The following is a 20,704-nucleotide window of genomic DNA, read 5'->3' on the forward strand; positions in this document are numbered from 1 at the left end:
TACTGCAGATCATAATCACTAAATAAGTATTTGCTACTTTGTGAGTGTAGATAGTAAATTATATTAATTAAAGACACTTTTTTTCACAGTAATATCCTGTTTTAGAGTACGAACAGGTTACTTTATACTTAGTTATTTTTATAGGAAAATTGACTTGAAATAAAAGAAAATTGAGATACGAGTTATATCCGTACATCAAGGCATGGCTGTACATATTCACTCTCTATTATCACGTGAACATAATTGGAGTTGTCTTATTTTTAGCTTAGCGATATCACACGATCGCCATTCTAGACGTTTGAAGACTAATTATTTTTGTAACGAATAGGTAGTACATGTATTTGTCTACTCCTTTCCTTCAACTATGCATCAATACTCTACATTATTATTTTCAATGTATAAAAATATTATAAAATGAGAGTATCTTAAACATATGTTATATTTTTAGAGCCAATTCAATAATATACCGGTAAGTTAGTTTACACAACATTTACCTGACGCTTTAAAAGAAAAAGGTTAACGTAATAGCATAGGGCTAGCGCGATGGCGTAAAGCTATGTCAAGTAGCTACGCCTCACCTATTGACGCGACGACTGCTTTGAGCTTGTACTGTATGGTTTGTTTACAACAATGCCTCTATTATGAACTTTTGTTAGTGGGCGGAGCTTATAGCTGTTGACGCACATGCAGCACTATCCAGGGTCTGCATTGGTGGTCCACGGAGCTAGTTGCGAGGATGTCTTTATTTGTGAGAAATCTTGGAGTAGTTGGCAGAGCTTTCCGTCAGAATGTTAGGTGTATGTCTGCTTTACCAGCACCTAATCGAAACCCATCGATACCAGAGACAAAGGTAAAGTAGCGCTTTCAACTTCATAGTTTAAACCTGCTGGTTACACTGCCCATAACAGGCCTGTTTCCATATTTGACACAAATATCAATTTAATTACTTAAGACTGGCCGTCGTACTCGCGTTTTGAACACGAGTAGTTTGTTTGATAATACCAATGTTATACAGTCCCTAGTGGGGTCTGTATATCATTGATAATACAGACAATGGTGTATGTTCTGTGTGCTTGTACAGAACCTCGATTGATTGACTTACCAACTGCTGGGCTCGACAGCGATGTGCATTTCCCACACTTTATCAACACTCGATGTTTGTTTTATATGCTAAGCTTTATCTTTTAGAGACTGCCTTCTCTATCTATGCTATAGTGTAGGCGGTCACTGTGAGCATTCTATAGCAATATTCTTATCTTTACTTGGCTAGTTGTGCTAACCAGACAGAGGGGTTTGTTTTGAAGTGTTGGCTTGATCAAATCTATGATCTCAGTAAATGGTTGTTTCATTAAGCTACTTGAAGCCTTTGAACTCCATGTTTATCATTGAAAGATGACATTGCAGTCATGCTGGCTTCAGCTGTTCTGGTGACAAAGCTATCTTTATAAGTTAGCCCAAAACAGTATTCATGCCATCCTTCCACTAACAGATCACAACCATAAAATGCTCTAAAGACAGATTAACCAGATTAGTAAAGACTATGGTAGACACAGAGTTATACTACCAGTGGTGACATCACTACACATGTACCCTTATGGTCTTAGTTTCCGTTCTGACATTCTCCAGATTATTCTATGTACTTTTACTTTACCTCAATGTAAAACACCAAAGCTTGAGATGCCAATCGCTGTAAATTATTTTAACTTAAAAACTAGCAAATTGATATATTTTGGCACAAATGTTCAACCGATTATTAGTGAGTATCGTATCCAATGCTTAACTACATATTTAACCTAACTACTATAATTTAAAAGAACTACTATTTATTTTTCTATGCCATCATTTTGATCATGTCTTTTTAAAAATTGCCCATATTAAAATACTCTTTTCCTTGTTTACCATTTGTTTGCTTACTATCTATTAACAGCAGTAACAGGAAGCTGCTAATTTAGCACTAGTTATAACTTTACAGTCAGGACACTTGTTGATACTTGCCACCTATATGTTGAAAGATGGGTAGATTTTGCAGAAATGACATAAAAAGTACGCAATAAGTTTTATTTTTCTGTTACATGTTTACAAATAAAACTAATGATTATTGTTTATCCAATATACATGGAGTTGTCCAATATATATAGAGTTGTCCAATATACATAGGGCTATCCAATATACATAGGGCTATCCAATATACATAGGGCCATCCAATATACATAGGTTTTTGTTATATAGGCCTACATAGGTTTTTTGTTATATACATATGTTTTTGTCATACACATAGAGTTGTTTTATGCACATAGAGTTGTCCTATGCACATAGAGTTGTCCTATGCGCATAGAGTTATCCTATACGCATAGAGCTATCCTATACATATAGAGTTTTCCTATACTCATAGAGTTTTCCTATACTCATAGAGTTTTCCCATACTCATAGAGTTTTCCCATACTCATAGAGTTTTCCCATACTCATAGAGTTTTCCTATACTCATAGAGTTTTCCTATACTCATAGAGTTTTCCTATACTCATAGAGTTTTCCTATACTCATAGAGTTTTCCTATACTCATAGAGTTTTCCTATACTCATAGAGTTTTCCTATACGCATAGAGTTTTCCTATACGCATAGAGTTTTCCTATACGCATAGAGTTTTCCTATACGCATAGAGTTCTCCTATACGCATAGAGTTTTCCTATACGCATAGAGTTTTCCTATACACCGAGTTTTCCTATACTCATAAAGTTTTCCTATACTCATAGAGTTTTCCTATACGCATAGAGTTCTCCTATACGCATAGAGTTTTCCTATACGCATAGAGTTTTCCTATACACCGAGTTTTCCTATACTCATAGAGTTTTCCTATACTCATAGAGTTTTCCTATACGCATAGAGTTTTCCTATACGCATAGAGTTTTCCTATACGCATAGAGTTCTCCTATACGCATAGAGTTTTCCTATACGCATAGAGTTTTCCTATACACCGAGTTTTCCTATGCGTACCAAGTTGTTCTATAGGCCTACACATAGAGTTTTCCTATCCCAATACAGTTTTTCTATATCAATAGACTTCTCCAAAACACCAAGTAGTCCTATATACATAGACTTCTCTTATATACATAGAGCTATCGTATATACGTAGAATTATCCTATATACATAGATCTATCATATACACGTGTAGTCATTATATACACATAGAGTTATCATATACATGTACAGTTCTCCCGTACACATAGATTTATACTACACACATGGGAGTTATTCTACAAACATGGAGTTATCCTACACACATGGAGTTCTCCTACACACATGAAGTTCTCCTACACACATGAAGTTATCATATACACTTATAGTTTTCCTATAAAGTTATCATTATACATGGAGCTATCATGTACACATGGAATTATCATATACACATAGAGTTATCCTATACATAGAGAGTTATCATATCCACACTGAGTTCTGATAAACAGAAGCTCTACTATGTCATCCTTCATATCACAATCATTCATTATTGAACCAATTATAGTTCATGGTAAATCCTGTTGGGTGTTGCAGTTGTTCATCAACAATGAGTGGGTACCGGCAGTGTCAGGAAAGACTTTTGAGACCTTGAACCCAACCAATGGAGAGGTGATAGCTCATGTGGCGGAGGGAGACAAGGCCGATGTAGATATTGCTGTCGAGGCTGCCAAGGCAGCGTTTGAACTCGGCTCTGAGTGGAGAAGAGGTGATGCGACTCACCGAGGAATCCTTCTGAATAGGCTGGCTGACCTAATGGAGAGAGATCGTGCCTACCTCGCTGTAAGACACTTTTCCTACTTTAGCTTATAGTCACATTTTCTCTAAGATTACGCATAACCTATAGAAATTTGAGCACACACAATCAATTTCAGGGCATTGCTTATTATTATCCAGGGTTCTCTATCTTATATGCAATTGATAACATTGCTTACAATTGCATCGATTCTCTTTTCAAAATATTTTTTATGAAATCTTTTGGAACATGCTTTAAATGATGAACAGTCAATAATCTAAAAACTGCACTTTTACAGTAAAATGTACTATGAAATGCATGTAGTTTCTCTTCAAAGCCTTCATGCCAGAATACCTGTTTTAAGGAGCACTTCATACACAATCAGATAGTTAAGCATGCAAGTGGTACAATGCATACTTGTAGACATTCTAGTGGAAGGCAGAGTGTCATTTGTTTCCCATGATACCATAGTATAGTAGTTGTTGTTATACATTTTCCACAATTTGATACTATTTCTAGACAAAATTTAGCTCGTTCATGTTGAATATTATTATTTTATATCGTGTCATCACACTGGCATCTTTGAGTGATTTGTAGATTGTTATTTATAGTTGGTTATACGTCATTGATTGCTTGATGACCAGCTGGAATGTTGTATTATAGTATATACAATTCAAATCAATAAGAAACTGACAAAGCTTACGAGTTTTCAATAGGAACTTAGGAAGTAGGTTAGCTGCTTGCTCTATGCCTAGTACTTGTTGCTTTTGTTGTATGTGCAGCTGAATATTGCATGACTGGTTGACAACTGCCATAAGTAAGAGGCAGTGTTTATATGTTGGCAGTCTCTTGAGACCTTGGACAACGGTAAACCCTACAAGGATGCCTATTTCGCTGATTTGGCTCTGTCCATAAAGACATACAGGTATATCCAATAACAAACAACCATTCCTTACAATTAACAGTCACTCCTTAAAACTAACGGTCACTCCTTAAAACTAACGGTCACTCCTTAAAACTAACGGTCACTCTTTACGACTAACGGTCACTCTTTACGACTAACGGTCACTCTTTACGACTAACGGTCACTCTTTACGACTAACGGTCACTCTTTACGACTAACGGTCACTCTTTACGACTAACGGTCACTCTTTACGACTAACGGTCACTCTTTACGACTAACGGTCACTCTTTACGACTAACGGTCACTCTTTACGACTAACGGTCACTCTTTACGACTAACGGTCACTCTTTACGACTAACGGTCACTCTTTACGACTAACGGTCACTCTTTACGACTAACGGTCACTCTTTACGACTAACGGTCACTCTTTACGACTAACGGTCACTCTTTACGACTAACGGTCACTCCTTGCAACTAACAGTCACTCCTTGCAACTAACAGTCACTCCTTGCAACTAACAGTCACTCCTTGCAACTAACAGTCACTCCTTGCAACTAACAGTCACTCCTTGCAACTAACAGTCACTTCTTACAACTAACAGTTACTCCTTACAACTAACAGTTACTCCTTACAACTAAAAATGATTCCTTACAACTAACAGTTACTCCTTACAACTAATGGAATGTAAGTGCTTAACTAGTCGTTGCCAAGCAGTTTTTTGCAGTTCCTTTCCTTGAGTGCATGTCAAATTTGGTTTAACATTAAACTAAAATTTATGAGACTTGCTTCAGATCTTATATGAGACCTTCAGATCTTAGCTAAACCTTTTTAAGTCAAATACTCACATGACTTTGTAGAGTAAATTCTTATCTTCTCCATCAATAGCTTGTAAATGATTTACATGTAACATCTGTGCATGACCTCTTCCTGGTTGTGGTAATATTTATCTACTCGTGCAGGTGCTGTAAATGATAGATTTTGTTCAAGTAATGAAACTACTTCTGTCAACCATCAGCTCCATAACATTCCTTTTTCACAGGTATTTTGCTGGCTGGGCGGGTAAAAGGCATGGTCAGACAATTCCAATTGATGGCGACTATTTCGCATATACCCGACATGAGCCTGTAGGCGTATGTGGGCAGATAATTCCAGTAAGTAATCCTCCAGTCAGTTGCTACAACTTAAATTGGCTGAAGGCGGTAAGGAACTGTAATCCAATTCATGTTGTAGTGGAATTTTCCATTGGCCATGCAAGCGTGGAAGTTGGCACCAGCGCTGGCTATGGGTAACACAGTGGTTATGAAGACGGCTGAGCAGACGCCACTGAGTGCAAATCATGTGGCTCAGCTTACCAAGGAGGCCGGCTTCCCTCCAGGTATCTAACGACCAATCATATTGATATGGCTTGCTAAGGGTGAAAATGTATGCTCAACCTTCTTGTTCTTATGTAGGTGTTGTCAACATAATCACTGGGTACGGCCCAACTGCTGGGGCAGCAATCGCTGGCCATGACCACATCGACAAGGTAGCGTTCACAGGAAGTACTGAAGTGGGTCAGCTAATCCACTCTATGGCCTCAGGAAATGTAAAAAATGTTTCTCTCGAGCTCGGAGGGAAGAGCCCTAATGTGGTCTTCGCTGACTGTGACTGTGAGTACCCGCTACTGTGTTTTAGTTGACCTTCAAGTGAATTTCACGTGCAGCACTTACTCTAGTTAGCGCTGTCTTTGTCAAGCCTTTAGCTTTCATAGAACCATTACTTACCCAGATGTTTATCTTCACAAGGTGTTTATAAGTAATAGATATACAGTCTTGTCAGCATTTGGTACCCACACGTTCACACAGCATTTAGAGGGAAAAATGGACAATTTTTAATCAACCTAATTTGAAACCATCTAAAACATATACCGCAATGTATATGAAGCTGTATTTAAGGTTTTATTCCAACAATTATGAGCAAATATAAAAGAAAACATATATATATGTATATATAAAGACGCGTAACACTGCGCTTTGAACGCAAAGCCAAGGTCATAACGGGAAGGACAAACAGAAATTTGACTAGTGGCACCATTTTTGGAAAAGTCTTTTTCGTCTGAGTGTTTTATTTGCGATCATGTTTTGCCGATTTTAGACTTGAAACATCCTGACAGTAAGATCGCCTAAAATTACAAACAAAATCTCAAAGGATAGAAAAATATCTATACTTTCTGATACAACACTTTAAAATTTGGCTTGAGTTTAATAGTCCTTTTATAGTTCTTGCGAGCTGTTTGTTCTCTATTAATAGTTTTGTTGGGCTTGGGACACTTTCGAGTAGCCAACTTGCTGTGGCACCTGGTACAACCTGCTGTTTACTGCCATGAAACCTTCACCAAAACTATTCCAAGCTTCCTATTATATGCATCATCACTTTTTAATGACTGTTATTTTCTCAGAACCAAATCTACTTCTTTATAAGGGGTACATTTGATTTCGTAGGGTTGTCTACTCAACTCACCTGTTCCACGTTGAGGAGCAATATTCTCATCATCACCACTAGATGCTATCATACCCCTATTGTTTCAGCTATGTCAGACAAAATTAAACTAGGTGTGGGTCGACGCGTGTGAAAGCCTCAGTATTGTGGCACTTAAATTGGTGATTCAGTAGAAATGTCCCACTTTTAAATAGTAATTTACAGTGTAACCTCGGTTCTCGACCATAGTCCGTTCCTTAAGGTTGTTCAAACACCGAGTTGTTCGAACACCGAAATCATTTTTCCCATTACAAATAAGGTAAATTGTTTTAATCCGTTCCAACACCCTGAATGTTTACCTTGTTAGTACATGTACATGTATTTTATACATTATTTTATGCATGAAATTGCACATTAAAATGCTGACCAACACATAAAAAACAATGTATATCTCAGAAAATGTTAAGCAAAATGGCAAAGATACAAATAACATAAACATAAATGTAACCCGTAAAACGTAATGTAATTACTATCGTAATCTTCCATACGAAAGATTACGCTAACATGAACGTGTAAAAGTAAAATAAGGATAAAGAAAAGAATTATGAATAGGATTTTTTAGGATACAGGATGTTCTTTTCTCTTAAAATATCTATCCAATGACACTTGCTTCTGCCTTCTTTTTAGCACTTTTCGGAAGTGGTTCATGATAGTGCCATTAAAGTCATTGATGACTCTTGCGGCTGCAGCTTTATCGGGGTGGTGGATTTCGCCGAAATTCTGTAACTCGGCCCATTTGCTACACATTTGTTTAATCTCGGACGTCGGGGCATCCTTTCTTGGCGACAACAGTTGGTCACGGTCAACGCCGCTCAGCATCCGGCGTTTGAACTCCGATTTTAGTTCGAGCTACGAAGCAAGAATTGCTTGAATTTTTTGTTCGGACTCCGATTTGTTCGAACTGAGAGTTGTTCGAAAACCGAGGTTACACTGTATACCATAAACCACAGATTACAGTTAGTAAAAGATAGTGCGTGTAGCCTGTAGCACGTTGTTGGATGCATGTGTTGTTGATGTGTTCTGCTAGCTTCAGTTTTGTAATATTACAGTTGACTACGCTGTGGAGATGTCCCACTTTGCGCTCTTCTTTAACCAAGGCCAGTGCTGCTGTGCCGGCAGCAGGCTATACGTAGAAGAAGCAATATATGACAAGTTTGTAGAGGCAAGTGTAGCCCGAGCTCAGAAGAGGAAGTTGGGAGATCCATTTGATACCGATACAGAGCAAGGACCTCAGGTACTAGACACGTAGGCAGTAGATATTTTCCTTATTTATAATAGAGATATTTCGTATCAGAAATTGTATTATTTTGTTGTTTAATGACTGATCAAGGAAAGTACGATATTAGCTGTGGTTGACTTCAACATTTATTTGTTGTAATAGGATCATAGGGCATTCCTCTGAGTTCACTTCATGCATCACTGCCTTAGTAATGCATGCTAACTGATAGCAGCCATTGCCTGGTGGTCCAGAGCGGCTGACCTACAAACTACAGGTTTGGGTTCAAATCCCAAATAAGGTCAGGTGGTTATAGGAATAACATTCAACCTTATATTGCACCCAGCAACCGGGCATGTCTCCAGTTGCTGGGGTTCCCTTGCCACTAGAGCATAGAGCCAATGTTTGTGTAACTTGCACAGCCTCCGCATGCATTTAGCTAAGCAGACATGATATTAGGTATTGGAAGGATTGCTCACACACAATACAAGCCTGTGATCTGAATCTGTCTTTCACTAGGTGAGCTTAGAACAGCTAGAGAAGATCACAGAGCTGTGCCAGAGTGGAAAGGATGAAGGAGCCACTCTCGCTACGGGAGGTGCACAACATGGAGACAAAGGCTACTACTTCCAGCCAACCATCTTCTCAGATGTCAAGGATGACATGAGAATAGTGAATGAAGAGGTAAGGCATTGGCAGGCACGACTTAGAAAATGTTGATAAAACCTGGTTTTTGGTCAAAGTTACATAAAAATATAATTCACACTCCAATATATTAATGCTATCTGCTACTGTAAATACAATAATATTTCGCGCTATCACTCAGCCTTAAAGCAAGTTGCTGCCGATATCTCTGTTGCCAGCTCCGACTTCCAAACCTACACTTTCATTTTAATGTATCCACATTAAAATGAAAGTGTATCCTTCCACTAACAGGTCACAACCATAAAACGCTCCAAAGACAGAGATTAACAAATTATGCGCATTCATGCATGAAATACCAGATTAGTGAAGAAGACTACGGTAGACATGGAGTTATACTAGCCGCGGTGATATCACCACTGCTAGTATAACTCATATAACTTACGGATTATTATTGTTGTTAAAAATAAAATAATCACGGTCACTAGTACTGTTACTCAATAGATAGTCTTTAGAAGTCAATTAATCTACAATTTGTGAAGTCTTGGCAGAGTAATGCGTCTGACACAGCTGGTTATTATTGAATAAAAAATTTCCATAACAAAATAAGGTTTTTGCAAAGTGAAACTCAGTTTTTTACCACCATATAAACATGTTTTCTATTGGCTCAAAAGCATGGTGATGATTGTTTCCATTTGTTAAGTACAGATATGATAGGCTAATTAATTAACTAATCAGAAGCGTTTTGTATGACGCTTACTAAAGCTGCACCACGCTGCTCATGGTATGCGATGAGTTAACACATTGCTGCATAAGATTTAGTTTTTTGCAAGTTTTATATATATATATATATAAATATATATTAGTTCCATATAAATATATATGGAACTAATTACCTATATTGAATGCAGAGTATTGTTATGGGAATATTTGTTTCGACATACAATGATTTGACATACGAAGCAGATCTTAGAGTGAATTGACTTGATATGTTGATTGCTTGACTGTATTACTAGTTACTTAGCTGTTACATTGCTGTGTATTTCTGATAGTTTTTTTCATGTTTTTTCTCATGTTTTTAACTATTTTCTTGTTTCCAAGCTAGCAAATCAATTAACTAGTGAGTTTATTTTTAATTTTTTTGTAAAACAATATTAACTCTTACAACATTCACAGTGGAACTTTCAATTGGAAATTATAAAAACACTCAAATTTTCACTTTTCCCTGCATAAGCTTTTGTAAACTATTGCAAAAACATGTGCTGATATGCACGGTTGCCTGCCCCTGAATGTATCAACAGTTTAAGGGAACATAGCTTTAATATACATGTTGTTGTGAAATATCTTGTCCTAAATCATTACAAGAAGCACGCCTTGTTTTGACATCAATGATGGTGAGAGTGACAATGAAATTCCACGCTTGTTGACTGTTGATAGAGTAGAAAACTCCGAATTAGATACAAACTAATACGCTTTCACTTGAATCAAATGTATTGTTTATTCAGTTACCAGCGACCTTGATACAATTTGTATTTACTTGAAAATAGCTTCAACATTTACTGCGTACACTCACTGCGTGCACTTATTGTACCCCATCAGCATTATGTAAAACACAAACTGCCGCACAAGAACTTTCTTATCATCGCCTTGTAATCCATGTGTAAAAATATCTACTTTTACTTTCAGGTTCATTTATACCATCCCAAAGATGCAGTCTTACTTCATAAATTTTCTTCTAATTCCATGTTTTATTTTGCTTTTGGTAGTTCATTAATTACACTACGAACACAAAGTGTTAACGTTGCTGTTGCATTTGTACTTTTATTTATGACAGTTCACAAAAACAGCATATTAAATCATGAAGACTGCCATATATTTTGGTATTTTTCAGATATTTGGCCCAGTGATGCAAATAGCCAAGTTTAAGAACATCGACGAGGTGATCACACGAGCCAATAAGAATCATTACGGTCTGGCTGCTTCAGTGTTCACCAAGGACCTCGAGAAGGCCTTTAAAACGGGTCATGAACTCAGAGCTGGAACTGTCTAGTGAGTCCACTGGATTACTTTCTCTTTCAGCCCCATTATAATATACTAATATACTAGCACGCTTGTCAGTCTCGCTCACTGCGAGAAGTCGTGATGAGTAATCGGTCTGATTATTCCATTAAGTGGTCTGGCAACTTAGTGATGTAGCGATAACGTGCTTGGCGCTCAATCTGAAGCTCCTGGTTCGGTTCCTTTATGATGCAGCAGCATCATAAAGGAACCAAACCAGGAACATGCTGTACATCGCTTCGGATTGACAGACCTTATTATAGTAAAAACTAGTTTTCTGTGAAGTTGTAGTGAATGATCTCATGATTTGTCAGCGATTAAAATTATTACAGCGTAAACTGCTACGATGTCTTAGACCCTGCTGCTCCTTTTGGTGGATACAAGATGTCAGGTCAAGGTAGAGATCTTGGAGAGTTTGGACTCGAGCAGTACACAGAGCGTAAAACGGTACAATTAATACTAATACCATTTACACGGTTGATTAGTTTGCGTGTCAAGTTCATATTTGATGCTGCGGTTTTAATTAGCTCTAGTAAATGACCTTTTATTTTACTGCCAAAATAGACCATCATTTTAATTTTTATCTATTTTCACTGTTTAACCCAACATTCAAGCGCATTAGGCCAGCTCTACTCATATGCAACTTGATGTGGGTAATGCCATAACATCATGAAAAGTTCGCCCATGCTACTCAGCCTTGCAGGTGTCTCTCTCGCTGACATAAAGAGCTCTCGCTTGACTTTACAACACAAAGAATTTCAGCACCTTTTCTTTTAAATCCTTACATGAGAGAGCAAAAAGATATTTAATATTGACAAAAAGAACAATTGCATCATATAAGAAATAGAATTGATGGCAACATGGATGACCAGTTTAAATATTCCAAAGATTCAGCCATTAATATATTCTTGGTATTATTACACTTAACAGCACATGTGATGATGCCCTTCACCAACAATAACTTAATTCTTTTATAAAAAATTGGTGTATGACAATAAATGCTGTTATATTCATGGCTAATGATGGTTAGTGACACTTTGCAGGTTATTATCAACACTCCTGGAAAGAACTCCTAATATGGAAATCTAATGGTGACACCAAGAAGAGTCCTGTGGCAGCTGTTTTGTATATAAATCAGTTTGCAATCTTTAGATATACAAACATAACACAAGTTTAAATATTTATTAGATAACGTATTATATAAAACTTGTTTTGATTGTTTAGCAAACAGATATGCTCATATGTAAATATATAGGCGTACAGACACACTCGTATGTCTATGTTCTATTTATGATAACATGCACATAGAATAGGCATATATAATACGATAATAAAAATGCTCAAGCAGTCTATGACTCATTGGAAAAAGTTGAAAAAGGTTAGAAAGAAAAAAATGGAATCATATACACTGCATAGAAACAATCTAGCCATAGCTAAAGATGCTAGAGGGCTATATACATGTATATATTAAAATGCCAGCAAAAGGAACTATAAAAAGGTATAAGAAGTAAAGTATAAGGTATAAAGTATAAAAGAACATAAACCTATGTTTGAACATAGGTAGTCAGGTAGTTAACTACATGAGAGATTATATCAGCGTGAACGTTGTGTCATAGGGAGACTGTAACCATCAGTGTAGTAGGGATTATCCGCCAAGATGACATAAGCATGGTTGTTGTCTCCCCTTACTTTGCAACTACAGCATAAATCCATCAGTGAGAATGCAATCACAGACACTACTAGTACAGCTTGAGCTCAAGAGTTTGAAGGACTAACCATTTGCGTCGGCAGCGTACTCTATAGATTCCATAGGCTATTATGGTGAGTGGAACGATGAGCAAGAAGAGGAGAGCCCATTCTAAATAGAAAATAATATTGCGTAGAGAACTCGGAGGAAAGTCGGGTTGAGGTAACTGAATTCTAATGAGAAGCAGTATGATTGTGTCAACTCATAGCGGGAGTCACATCCGTATACTAACTATAATCACAGTATGGTGTTGCTCTGTGTATTAACAGAAATACAACATTCCTACTATATTTCCTTTTTATGAACAAAAATAATAAAGTGACCATCCTATTAGCTGAAAACTTTGTGGTCACAATGAAAGACAGCTACAAACAAGATCAGACAAATACTCAACAGTAATGTACCTACCTGCTGATGATCCCGAGGATGTTGGGGGCACCTACAAAATATATGACTGTTGTGTTCCATCAGTTCCCATATATACTATACAAATACGCTATACATATGTAAAAGTGTACAGTCATACCTCGACATACGAGTGTCGAGACACGAGAAATTTAAATTACGAGAAAAATCCAGAGCGAATTTGATTTGATAAATTTGAGATATGAGCAAATGAAATGGTTCTCGATGCGGCCGCTAGGTGGCCGAGTATGCGAGAGGCTGCTCACTAGAGCAGCATCGCTCGGCTTTTCTCATTGGATCAGTTTTTAAAAAGCTGGCTGAAAGCGAGGCAAAAAGAGCCAAGGTAGAAGATGAAAAAGTAAAAACTAAAAATGTTACATTTCATAGCGGATAGTAACCATAAGATAGATATTTGTTACTTTGTGTGTGTAGGTGATGAATTAGAACAAGTACAAACACATTTTTCCATCGTAATATCCTATTTTTGGGTTTTGTTTTTTGAAAGGTAGGAATGGATTAATTTGTGTTTGGTTATTTTATAGAGGAAAATTGATTTGAGATATGAGAGAATTGACATACAAGTTCAATCCCGTAATGCATATACAGTGAAACACGGATAACTCAAACTTCAAGGGACCGAGCAAAAGTGTTCGAGTTATTAGAGCGTTCAAGTTATCAGGACAGTCATAAGTGCACGTATTTATCAGTAGATACATGTACATATACAAACTATATATCAATCAAAAGCATAGATTGCTTGTTGCAAGTTAAAGGGTCTCCCGTGTGAAGTTTTAAATATTTTTAATCAGAAAGTATAGATATTTTTCTATCACTTGAGATTTGTTTGTTGCTTTAGGTGATGTGACTGCCAGGACGTTCTCAGATTAAATTGGCAAAACTTGATCGCGTTTAAAACGTTCAGAAAAAATACATACGTATTTTTCTACCGAGCGTTTTAACCAAGATCAATTTTGCAGTAAGTCAGTTATTACAAAACTGCTTTACAATTAAAAACCTATTATCAATTTTGCCGATATTACTTTAAAGTTATCCAAATTTTACCTCGCTTTTCTTGCTTTCGGAGGGCTTATCGCTAAGCGGATGTTTGGTAAAATTTGATTTTTGCAAACCTTTAGAAAAGTCGTCAATGAAAATATTTGCCGGTGTTGGTAATATTAAGAACCTAAGAACTACTAAAAGTCGATGTTTATCTCTATGGCTTGGAATAAAGTGATATTCTAAAGCGATAGTAACAACCGCCTCGGTAGCCGTTTGGAAAAAACTGTTCGAGTTAACGGAGTTTCGGTCGAGTTATCTAAAGCCATTTATCATTGCGTGGGAATGGACCAAACAAATCCATTCAAGTTAACCATGTGTTCGATATATCCGAGGGCGATTTATCCGAGTTTCGCTGTAGTTTCTATGTTGTTGTATGACTGCACATACATATATTACTCACATATATTGTACTTGTATGCTGCAAATGCGTACAGTACATATACACTGCACACACTGTACATCTATAGCGGAAATAAAAGACAGAGAAATAGCCTCACCAGTTGGTGCTGACAGTTAGTGCCTGAGAACCCGGTGTCATTACAGTTACACTCATAAGTATCGACCCCATCTAAGCACACACCGTGAAGACACGGGCTACTCTCACACTCATTGTACTCTAAGTCGCAGTATGTACCGTAGTAGCCTACAACAGAGAAACCACCTGTCTCCGCGTGTCACTTTAGCCATTGAGACACTACCAGGCTTCCTAGTGAGACTAGTGGCGCAGACAAGAATGAAAAATCTGTCAAGTTTAAAAGCATCTATTCAAAACATTGACTGATTTCAGACAACAATTCACCTATCATCATACAATTACAAGATATATTTCACAGAGAATAGTGATGATGTAACAAAAAGGAAGCAGCCGGTGTAATCACATGATTATATATTGGTTGAGCTGATGCAGGTTACTCATCACATTTTTGCAGCATGAACACGTTATGTTATCCCCATTGAGGTTCTCCGCATATGAATAAGTCAAAAATTTCTAGTTCTCTAGCTTGTTGACACGGAAAATGAAAGCAACTAGCATTTGATTAGCCTGAGTTTCTATACCTGCATAGCAGAGGCATTTAATGACACCCTCATTGTGTTGTTGTCCACATCGCCCATGGTTATTGCATGGCTTAAGCTGGCATAACTCTGTATCATTATTATATTCACAGTTCTCCCCAAAATAGTAATCTGGGCAGTGACATTCTATTTGACTGCAATAGAGTGATTGAGCAACATAAGTGGCTGACAACAATACAGAGGTTACCAGCTGTTGGCTTAACTATACATAAACTATCCCGACTATCTGAATGAGTTGACTAGATTTTTAGTGGCCTACACAACAAGAGTCCAAAAGATATCATCACAACGTATAATTATACAATTCAATGAAATCGTGGCACACAGCAACTAATCCGTATTCAAAACCCTAAAACACCATTGCTTGCATGGCATACCATGAACACAGACACTAGTAGAAGTAGAAACACAACTGCAGCAATATCAGTGGTAAGCAGCGATGTTAACAATAACTCTATGTAATAGAGCTTCTAGAATCTAGTAGAATAGTAAGAAGATAAAAAACTAGCTGGCTCATCAAATAAATATTAGACATAATTTTAAAAAGCCCACAAACTTTTGAAGCCAACCGATGAGAGATTTCTGTTAGAGAAGAGCCAAGAAAACTTAAAACAGAGAGAGTTGTCTGCTCAAAAACGACTAGTCATCTACTGCAATGGTTATTCTTAACCCCGACGGTTCAGAAAGTTGACAGCAACAGAATTACTCGAACAATATTTCCCTGTTACCAGTTTCTCAAAAAGAAATAGCAAACCGATAAGGTTTATACACCGATATGACTGAACTCACATGTCAGTATGTATCGATAGGTATTTTGGTTAACTACCTCACCCCAACTTTCCCTTTCAGGTTTCACATTACAGTGGGACGTTATTTCATGATTAGCTGGCTGATTCGCACAAGATGGAGAATATCCAACACCATTAAAGATATAAACAACAACATATTCTGTTGTTCTACACAGACAAAGATGAGCACACAAACCAATTGAAAAAGGGCAGTAGAGTCACAAATCTTGATAGCAAAAAAATACTGACATCTTTGAGTATCTGCAACTTGAGCATACCAAAACTGACTTGAATAATGCCATGACCAAAGAGAGTGTTATGAAAAGTGGCGTTCTGCTTAATAAAAAACACCTAAAGTTTACCATTATACACTACCCTAAGCATTGTCAACTTACGACATGCCTTCTTCTATGCAAGAGCCACCATTTAAGCAAGGGCTTGAGTCACATGGAGATGAGGTACAGCTAGTAGATGAAATTATGAAGCATGTAAAACATGTGACTAGCCACTCCTGCAAAAGAGCAGAATAAGTGATAAAGATAAGCAAACAATATGCAAATGCAAAACTGGTAGGCCTAGCTTCCTGATAATGTCACCAATGATATACAGCCCCATGGGGGGCTGTATATCATTGATGTCACCAAACTGCTTTACAAACAAGAAATGATTCCACCTCAATTAATCGAGTTGCCAAGCCAGCTTCGTGTTTGCTGCTGTCTACAGTTTCAGCCACTAACTAGTATAATATGAATCCGAGCTCCTAATACTGTATTTAAAAAGAGCTGCGTTATAAGTCACCAGAAGTTAGAGTTGATGGACATGAAAAACCTAGAATTTCTAAAAATAACATATTTTTAAACCTTTAAAATCATCATGCCAAACTAGTTGGTCATAACTGCAAGCCTTACTAAATTTCGAATTTGTGTGAAACATTAAACACTGCTATCCTTGAAAACTCAGTTGGTGCCTTCCAGCCATCTTGATATTCGAAATCGTGAAGCAGAATGATCCGTACTTACTTGCCCATAACAAAGTTTATAGCTCACCCAAATGCAACCTTCATACTATCTAGCTTGCAAATTAATATATACAATTTACGCTTGCCATAAAAAACAATCACCCCAAACATAATTTTGAAAGGTTTTATGAAGCATTATTCTCGTTTCATCATTTATTTTGTAACAAAATGCAAAGGATTATGTTTACACTTCATGGTAATACACTTACCTTCTTAATCATCGATGGACAGAATGGTTAATCAATAGGTCAATTAACGCAACTGATTATCTATGGTATAACAGTAAATTATGGCAAACGCGCGTACATCAAAGTGAGCAAACTGCCTTTTATGAACATATTTCTCCTTGCTGCAAATAAGCTGGCTTTTATGATAAAATCTACGAACGCAAAATCATGTTTACATATATTGCTCAGTTATATAATAAAACCAGTTTACAATATGCACATGTACCTAACGCGATGAGTTCGTCATACAATAAGGCTCTGTAGCGCTGTGGACGGTTTGGAATACGGTTTACTGCTCCGCACGCCCTATATGCCACTACACAACGTCGTTGAATAGTAAACAAACTTATCGTTCTCGGTGAAACCGTGTGTAAAAACTACTGACTTTGTCGCCAGAAGTTATTTTGTTATTAATTCGTCTAAGCCTGTGCTCCTACGAATATAATCGCTCAGGTCAATATTTGAAAAAACTCTTAGGAGTTGGGTGGAGACAACCCTTACTTCTAGCGTATCTGTGCTAGACCCAACGCTTCTTGTGATACAACCTGTCAAAACCAACAGGAGAGAGGTGAAACCAACTCACTTGTGCCCTTCTGAACCCAACAGAATGCGCTGAATCCAAAGCTGCCGACAATACAACCTGCTGAAACAAACAGGAGAGAGAGAGAGTTGAAACCAACTCACTTGTGCTCTGCTGAACCGAAGAGAGTGCGCTGAATCCAACGCTGCATGCGATACAACCTGCTAAAGCCAACAGGAGAGAACTGAACACTTGTAAGAACAATAACTCTTTAGTTATCCAATTATTTGTTGCAATCTTGTCGGAACTTGGTGCTAGTATTTTAATAGTGATCAGAAATAATATTTCTCCAGCAAATAAATGATTTTATAATACTATCATGTGTCTCTGTCAAGAACATAACACAAGCCGACTTGCATAAACATTGCAAAAGATATTACATACGGTATTGCATTAGCGAATGGTCTAAAGATTAACAGATACTGTTCAAACTGCCCAATCGCATCGTAAAATTCTCACATTCGTAACAATAAAATTATTGAGTGACAACTAACCTTTGCAGCGCAATAAACTAGGCACTAACAAAAAGCCCATAAAATTTTACATATAGACCTACTATGTAAGGAACAGTACTCTTGAGAAACAGTAAGACACATCTTGATAGCAAAAATAATAAAATTTTGTTGATATGTTATCTCAAGATAACGTATAAACAAAAACGGAAAAATGTTACTTAAATGACTTTAATCGCTAGTACTTGATTGGGCAAATACTTACGCTATTTTGACAAACAATTATGAACATAATTGATTCTTCAACCATTCGAACATCAAAAGTAAATTTGTTAAAGACTGTTCAATGCATACGAACTTCTAAAAATTTTGACAAATGGTGTCTGTCATCTTTTTTAGGTCAACCTCTGTCCTAAAAGTATTTCCTCTATATATATCGGCCTTGTTGCCTCGTCTTTTCATCAGTCAATGGGAAATGAATGCCCATGGAGTTGCTCCCTCGTGATCCTTTTCAGGACCAGCACTCATTTCATAGAGTTCGCTTGCTAAGAATAGCATTTACGATTTTTGTTTGATTTACTACAACATTTTTATTTTTATGCTATTAGCCTATTACATACCAATTTAATCCTATATTCCATTTTTTGAGAACTCAAATTTTATAATTATAATTACCTTAGCCTATTTCCCATACACTCTGATATTGTAGTGGCAGCCAACCAGGCACTAGCACCGAGCGGTTTGGTTAAGAGGTCGCAAAATAGTGGCATGCAGTATAAGCCAAGCAATTGTGTAATAGCCAGCTCGGCTAACAGAATAAAGTTGGCATAGCCAGGACCATTTCAGCTATTAAGTATAACGAAGTCGGCTCTGCTCTTTTGGTTATACTCAGCTTTGCTGAACTGGCCACATTATGACGCATTTACTGTAGCTGGGTCACGTAGGCAAGATCAACCGAGCATAAAGGAGGCAGAGCCAAGCAAGAGAAGACACACGCATAAGGAGGCCGGATAAGCCAGAAAAGCGAGAGTCTTTTGCATGCTGTTCTTTGTAATGCACACACATTGAATACATGTATTTATATATATTTTTGCAAAGTATATATCTATTCTATAGCCTGTGCACTTGGTGTGCTTATTTGCCTTATCAGTCTTGTAGAAAGTAAAAAGCCGGTCAGAGTTCTTTACACTGGTGGCAGTGGTGAAATAGATGATCTCAGCGCCATAAGACCAAATCTAGTGGAGGGAGTCAGCCCTGAACCCTGGTGAGCTGTGTTGCCGGAATCAGCATCACCGTCCCTGAAGGTTGGTGAGTACTCGCCAGAGTAACCTGTGAAGAGGAGCTTCCCTGATCTCGGCGAGCTGTGTGTTGCCAGAGCAACACCATTCTCTGAGTTGGAAAGCTTTCTTGCAACAGGAATGAATGACAATTGCTCGAGGAGCGCAGAAAGATGAACAGATCGACTGGCGGAGATCCTTGAGAAACTGATGTTGGTACTCCAGGCTCAGGTCCTAGACTACCAGTTCAAGGCACCTCAGTACTCAAGATCTGAGAATGGCGAGTACTCCATTTGTCAGTTTCACGAAGTGGCTGAGACTAATGCTTGGACAGAAGCAGTCAGGTTGCTGCACCTCCGAGAGGCAGAAAACTGCAGGCAAGCCAATCGCGTAGAAGCCGTCTTTGATGCACTTCGAGCCCGATTCGATATTTTTCCTAGGCAGGCTCAATGAAAGCTGAGCACCCTTAGGCAAGCCACATCTGCAACTTTCCAGGAGCACGGCTGTCAAGTAGAATTGCTGATCTGGGTCGACTATGGTGACCTGCGAGCTCTGTACAGAGCCGACATGTCTTGGGAGCTGTTTTGCAGCTCTGTAAACCATGCTGGCTTACACTGGCAGCTACTGGTGATGCCAACGGTCACACTGGTAAAGACTGTTTAGGCAGGAACTGAGTTCCTTTAAGTCAGGCTGAAGAACCATCCTTCAGTGGATCTCAGGACCATAGAAAAGCAGCTGAGAAACAAACTGCAGCTGTCCAGGACCAAACTTTTAGTGAGCTAACGCATCTAGTGTGACAGTTGAAAAAGCAAGTCCAGAAACTGCAAGAGGAGAAAGGTCGGCCTCAGGAGGCCAATAAGAAGCCTCTTTAATGCTGGTTATGTGGAGGCCGGGGGCATGTCTGCTGAGACTGCTTCAGTGAGAAACTGCAGAACAGGGAATAGCTAGGGCCTCAACAGCAGGGCCAACTACTGCTTGCACAAAGGTAACAAA

General features: G+C 37.9%; 2 protein-coding genes across 3 annotated transcripts; one reads left to right on the forward strand and one right to left on the reverse strand.

The window, feature by feature from the left end:
- The first annotated feature begins 708 nt into the window (after positions 1–708).
- On the forward strand, positions 709–12,352 carry LOC137405825 (aldehyde dehydrogenase, mitochondrial-like). Its single transcript, XM_068092242.1, has 11 exons — positions 709–850; positions 3,549–3,794; positions 4,593–4,672; positions 5,691–5,802; positions 5,882–6,026; positions 6,103–6,300; positions 8,218–8,402; positions 8,904–9,068; positions 10,918–11,075; positions 11,417–11,531; positions 12,128–12,352. Exons 1-11 carry the CDS (start codon positions 737–739, stop codon positions 12,158–12,160), a joined length of 1,551 nt encoding a protein of 516 aa, XP_067948343.1. The 5' UTR covers positions 709–736; the 3' UTR covers positions 12,161–12,352.
- Positions 12,353–12,650: 298 nt separating this feature from the next.
- LOC137406065 (delta-like protein C) lies at positions 12,651–17,647 on the reverse strand. Of its 2 annotated transcripts, none has more exons than XM_068092586.1 (7): positions 17,629–17,647; positions 16,553–16,668; positions 15,352–15,503; positions 14,793–14,938; positions 13,240–13,270; positions 12,861–12,942; positions 12,651–12,780 (listed from the first exon to the last, which is right to left on the reverse strand). In XM_068092586.1, the coding sequence occupies exons 2-7, from the start codon at positions 16,555–16,557 to the stop codon at positions 12,678–12,680; spliced, it is 519 nt and encodes a 172-aa protein (XP_067948687.1). In that variant the 5' UTR covers positions 16,558–16,668; positions 17,629–17,647; the 3' UTR covers positions 12,651–12,677. The 2 variants fall into 2 exon arrangements, with proteins under 2 accessions (XP_067948687.1, XP_067948686.1); XM_068092585.1 differs by lacking the exon at positions 17,629–17,647 and adding an exon at positions 17,385–17,622.
- Positions 17,648–20,704: the final 3,057 nt, after the last annotated feature.

Source organism: Watersipora subatra, chromosome 10 (assembly GCF_963576615.1).
Source record: "Watersipora subatra chromosome 10, tzWatSuba1.1, whole genome shotgun sequence".
NCBI lineage: Eukaryota > Metazoa > Bryozoa > Gymnolaemata > Cheilostomatida > Watersiporidae > Watersipora > Watersipora subatra.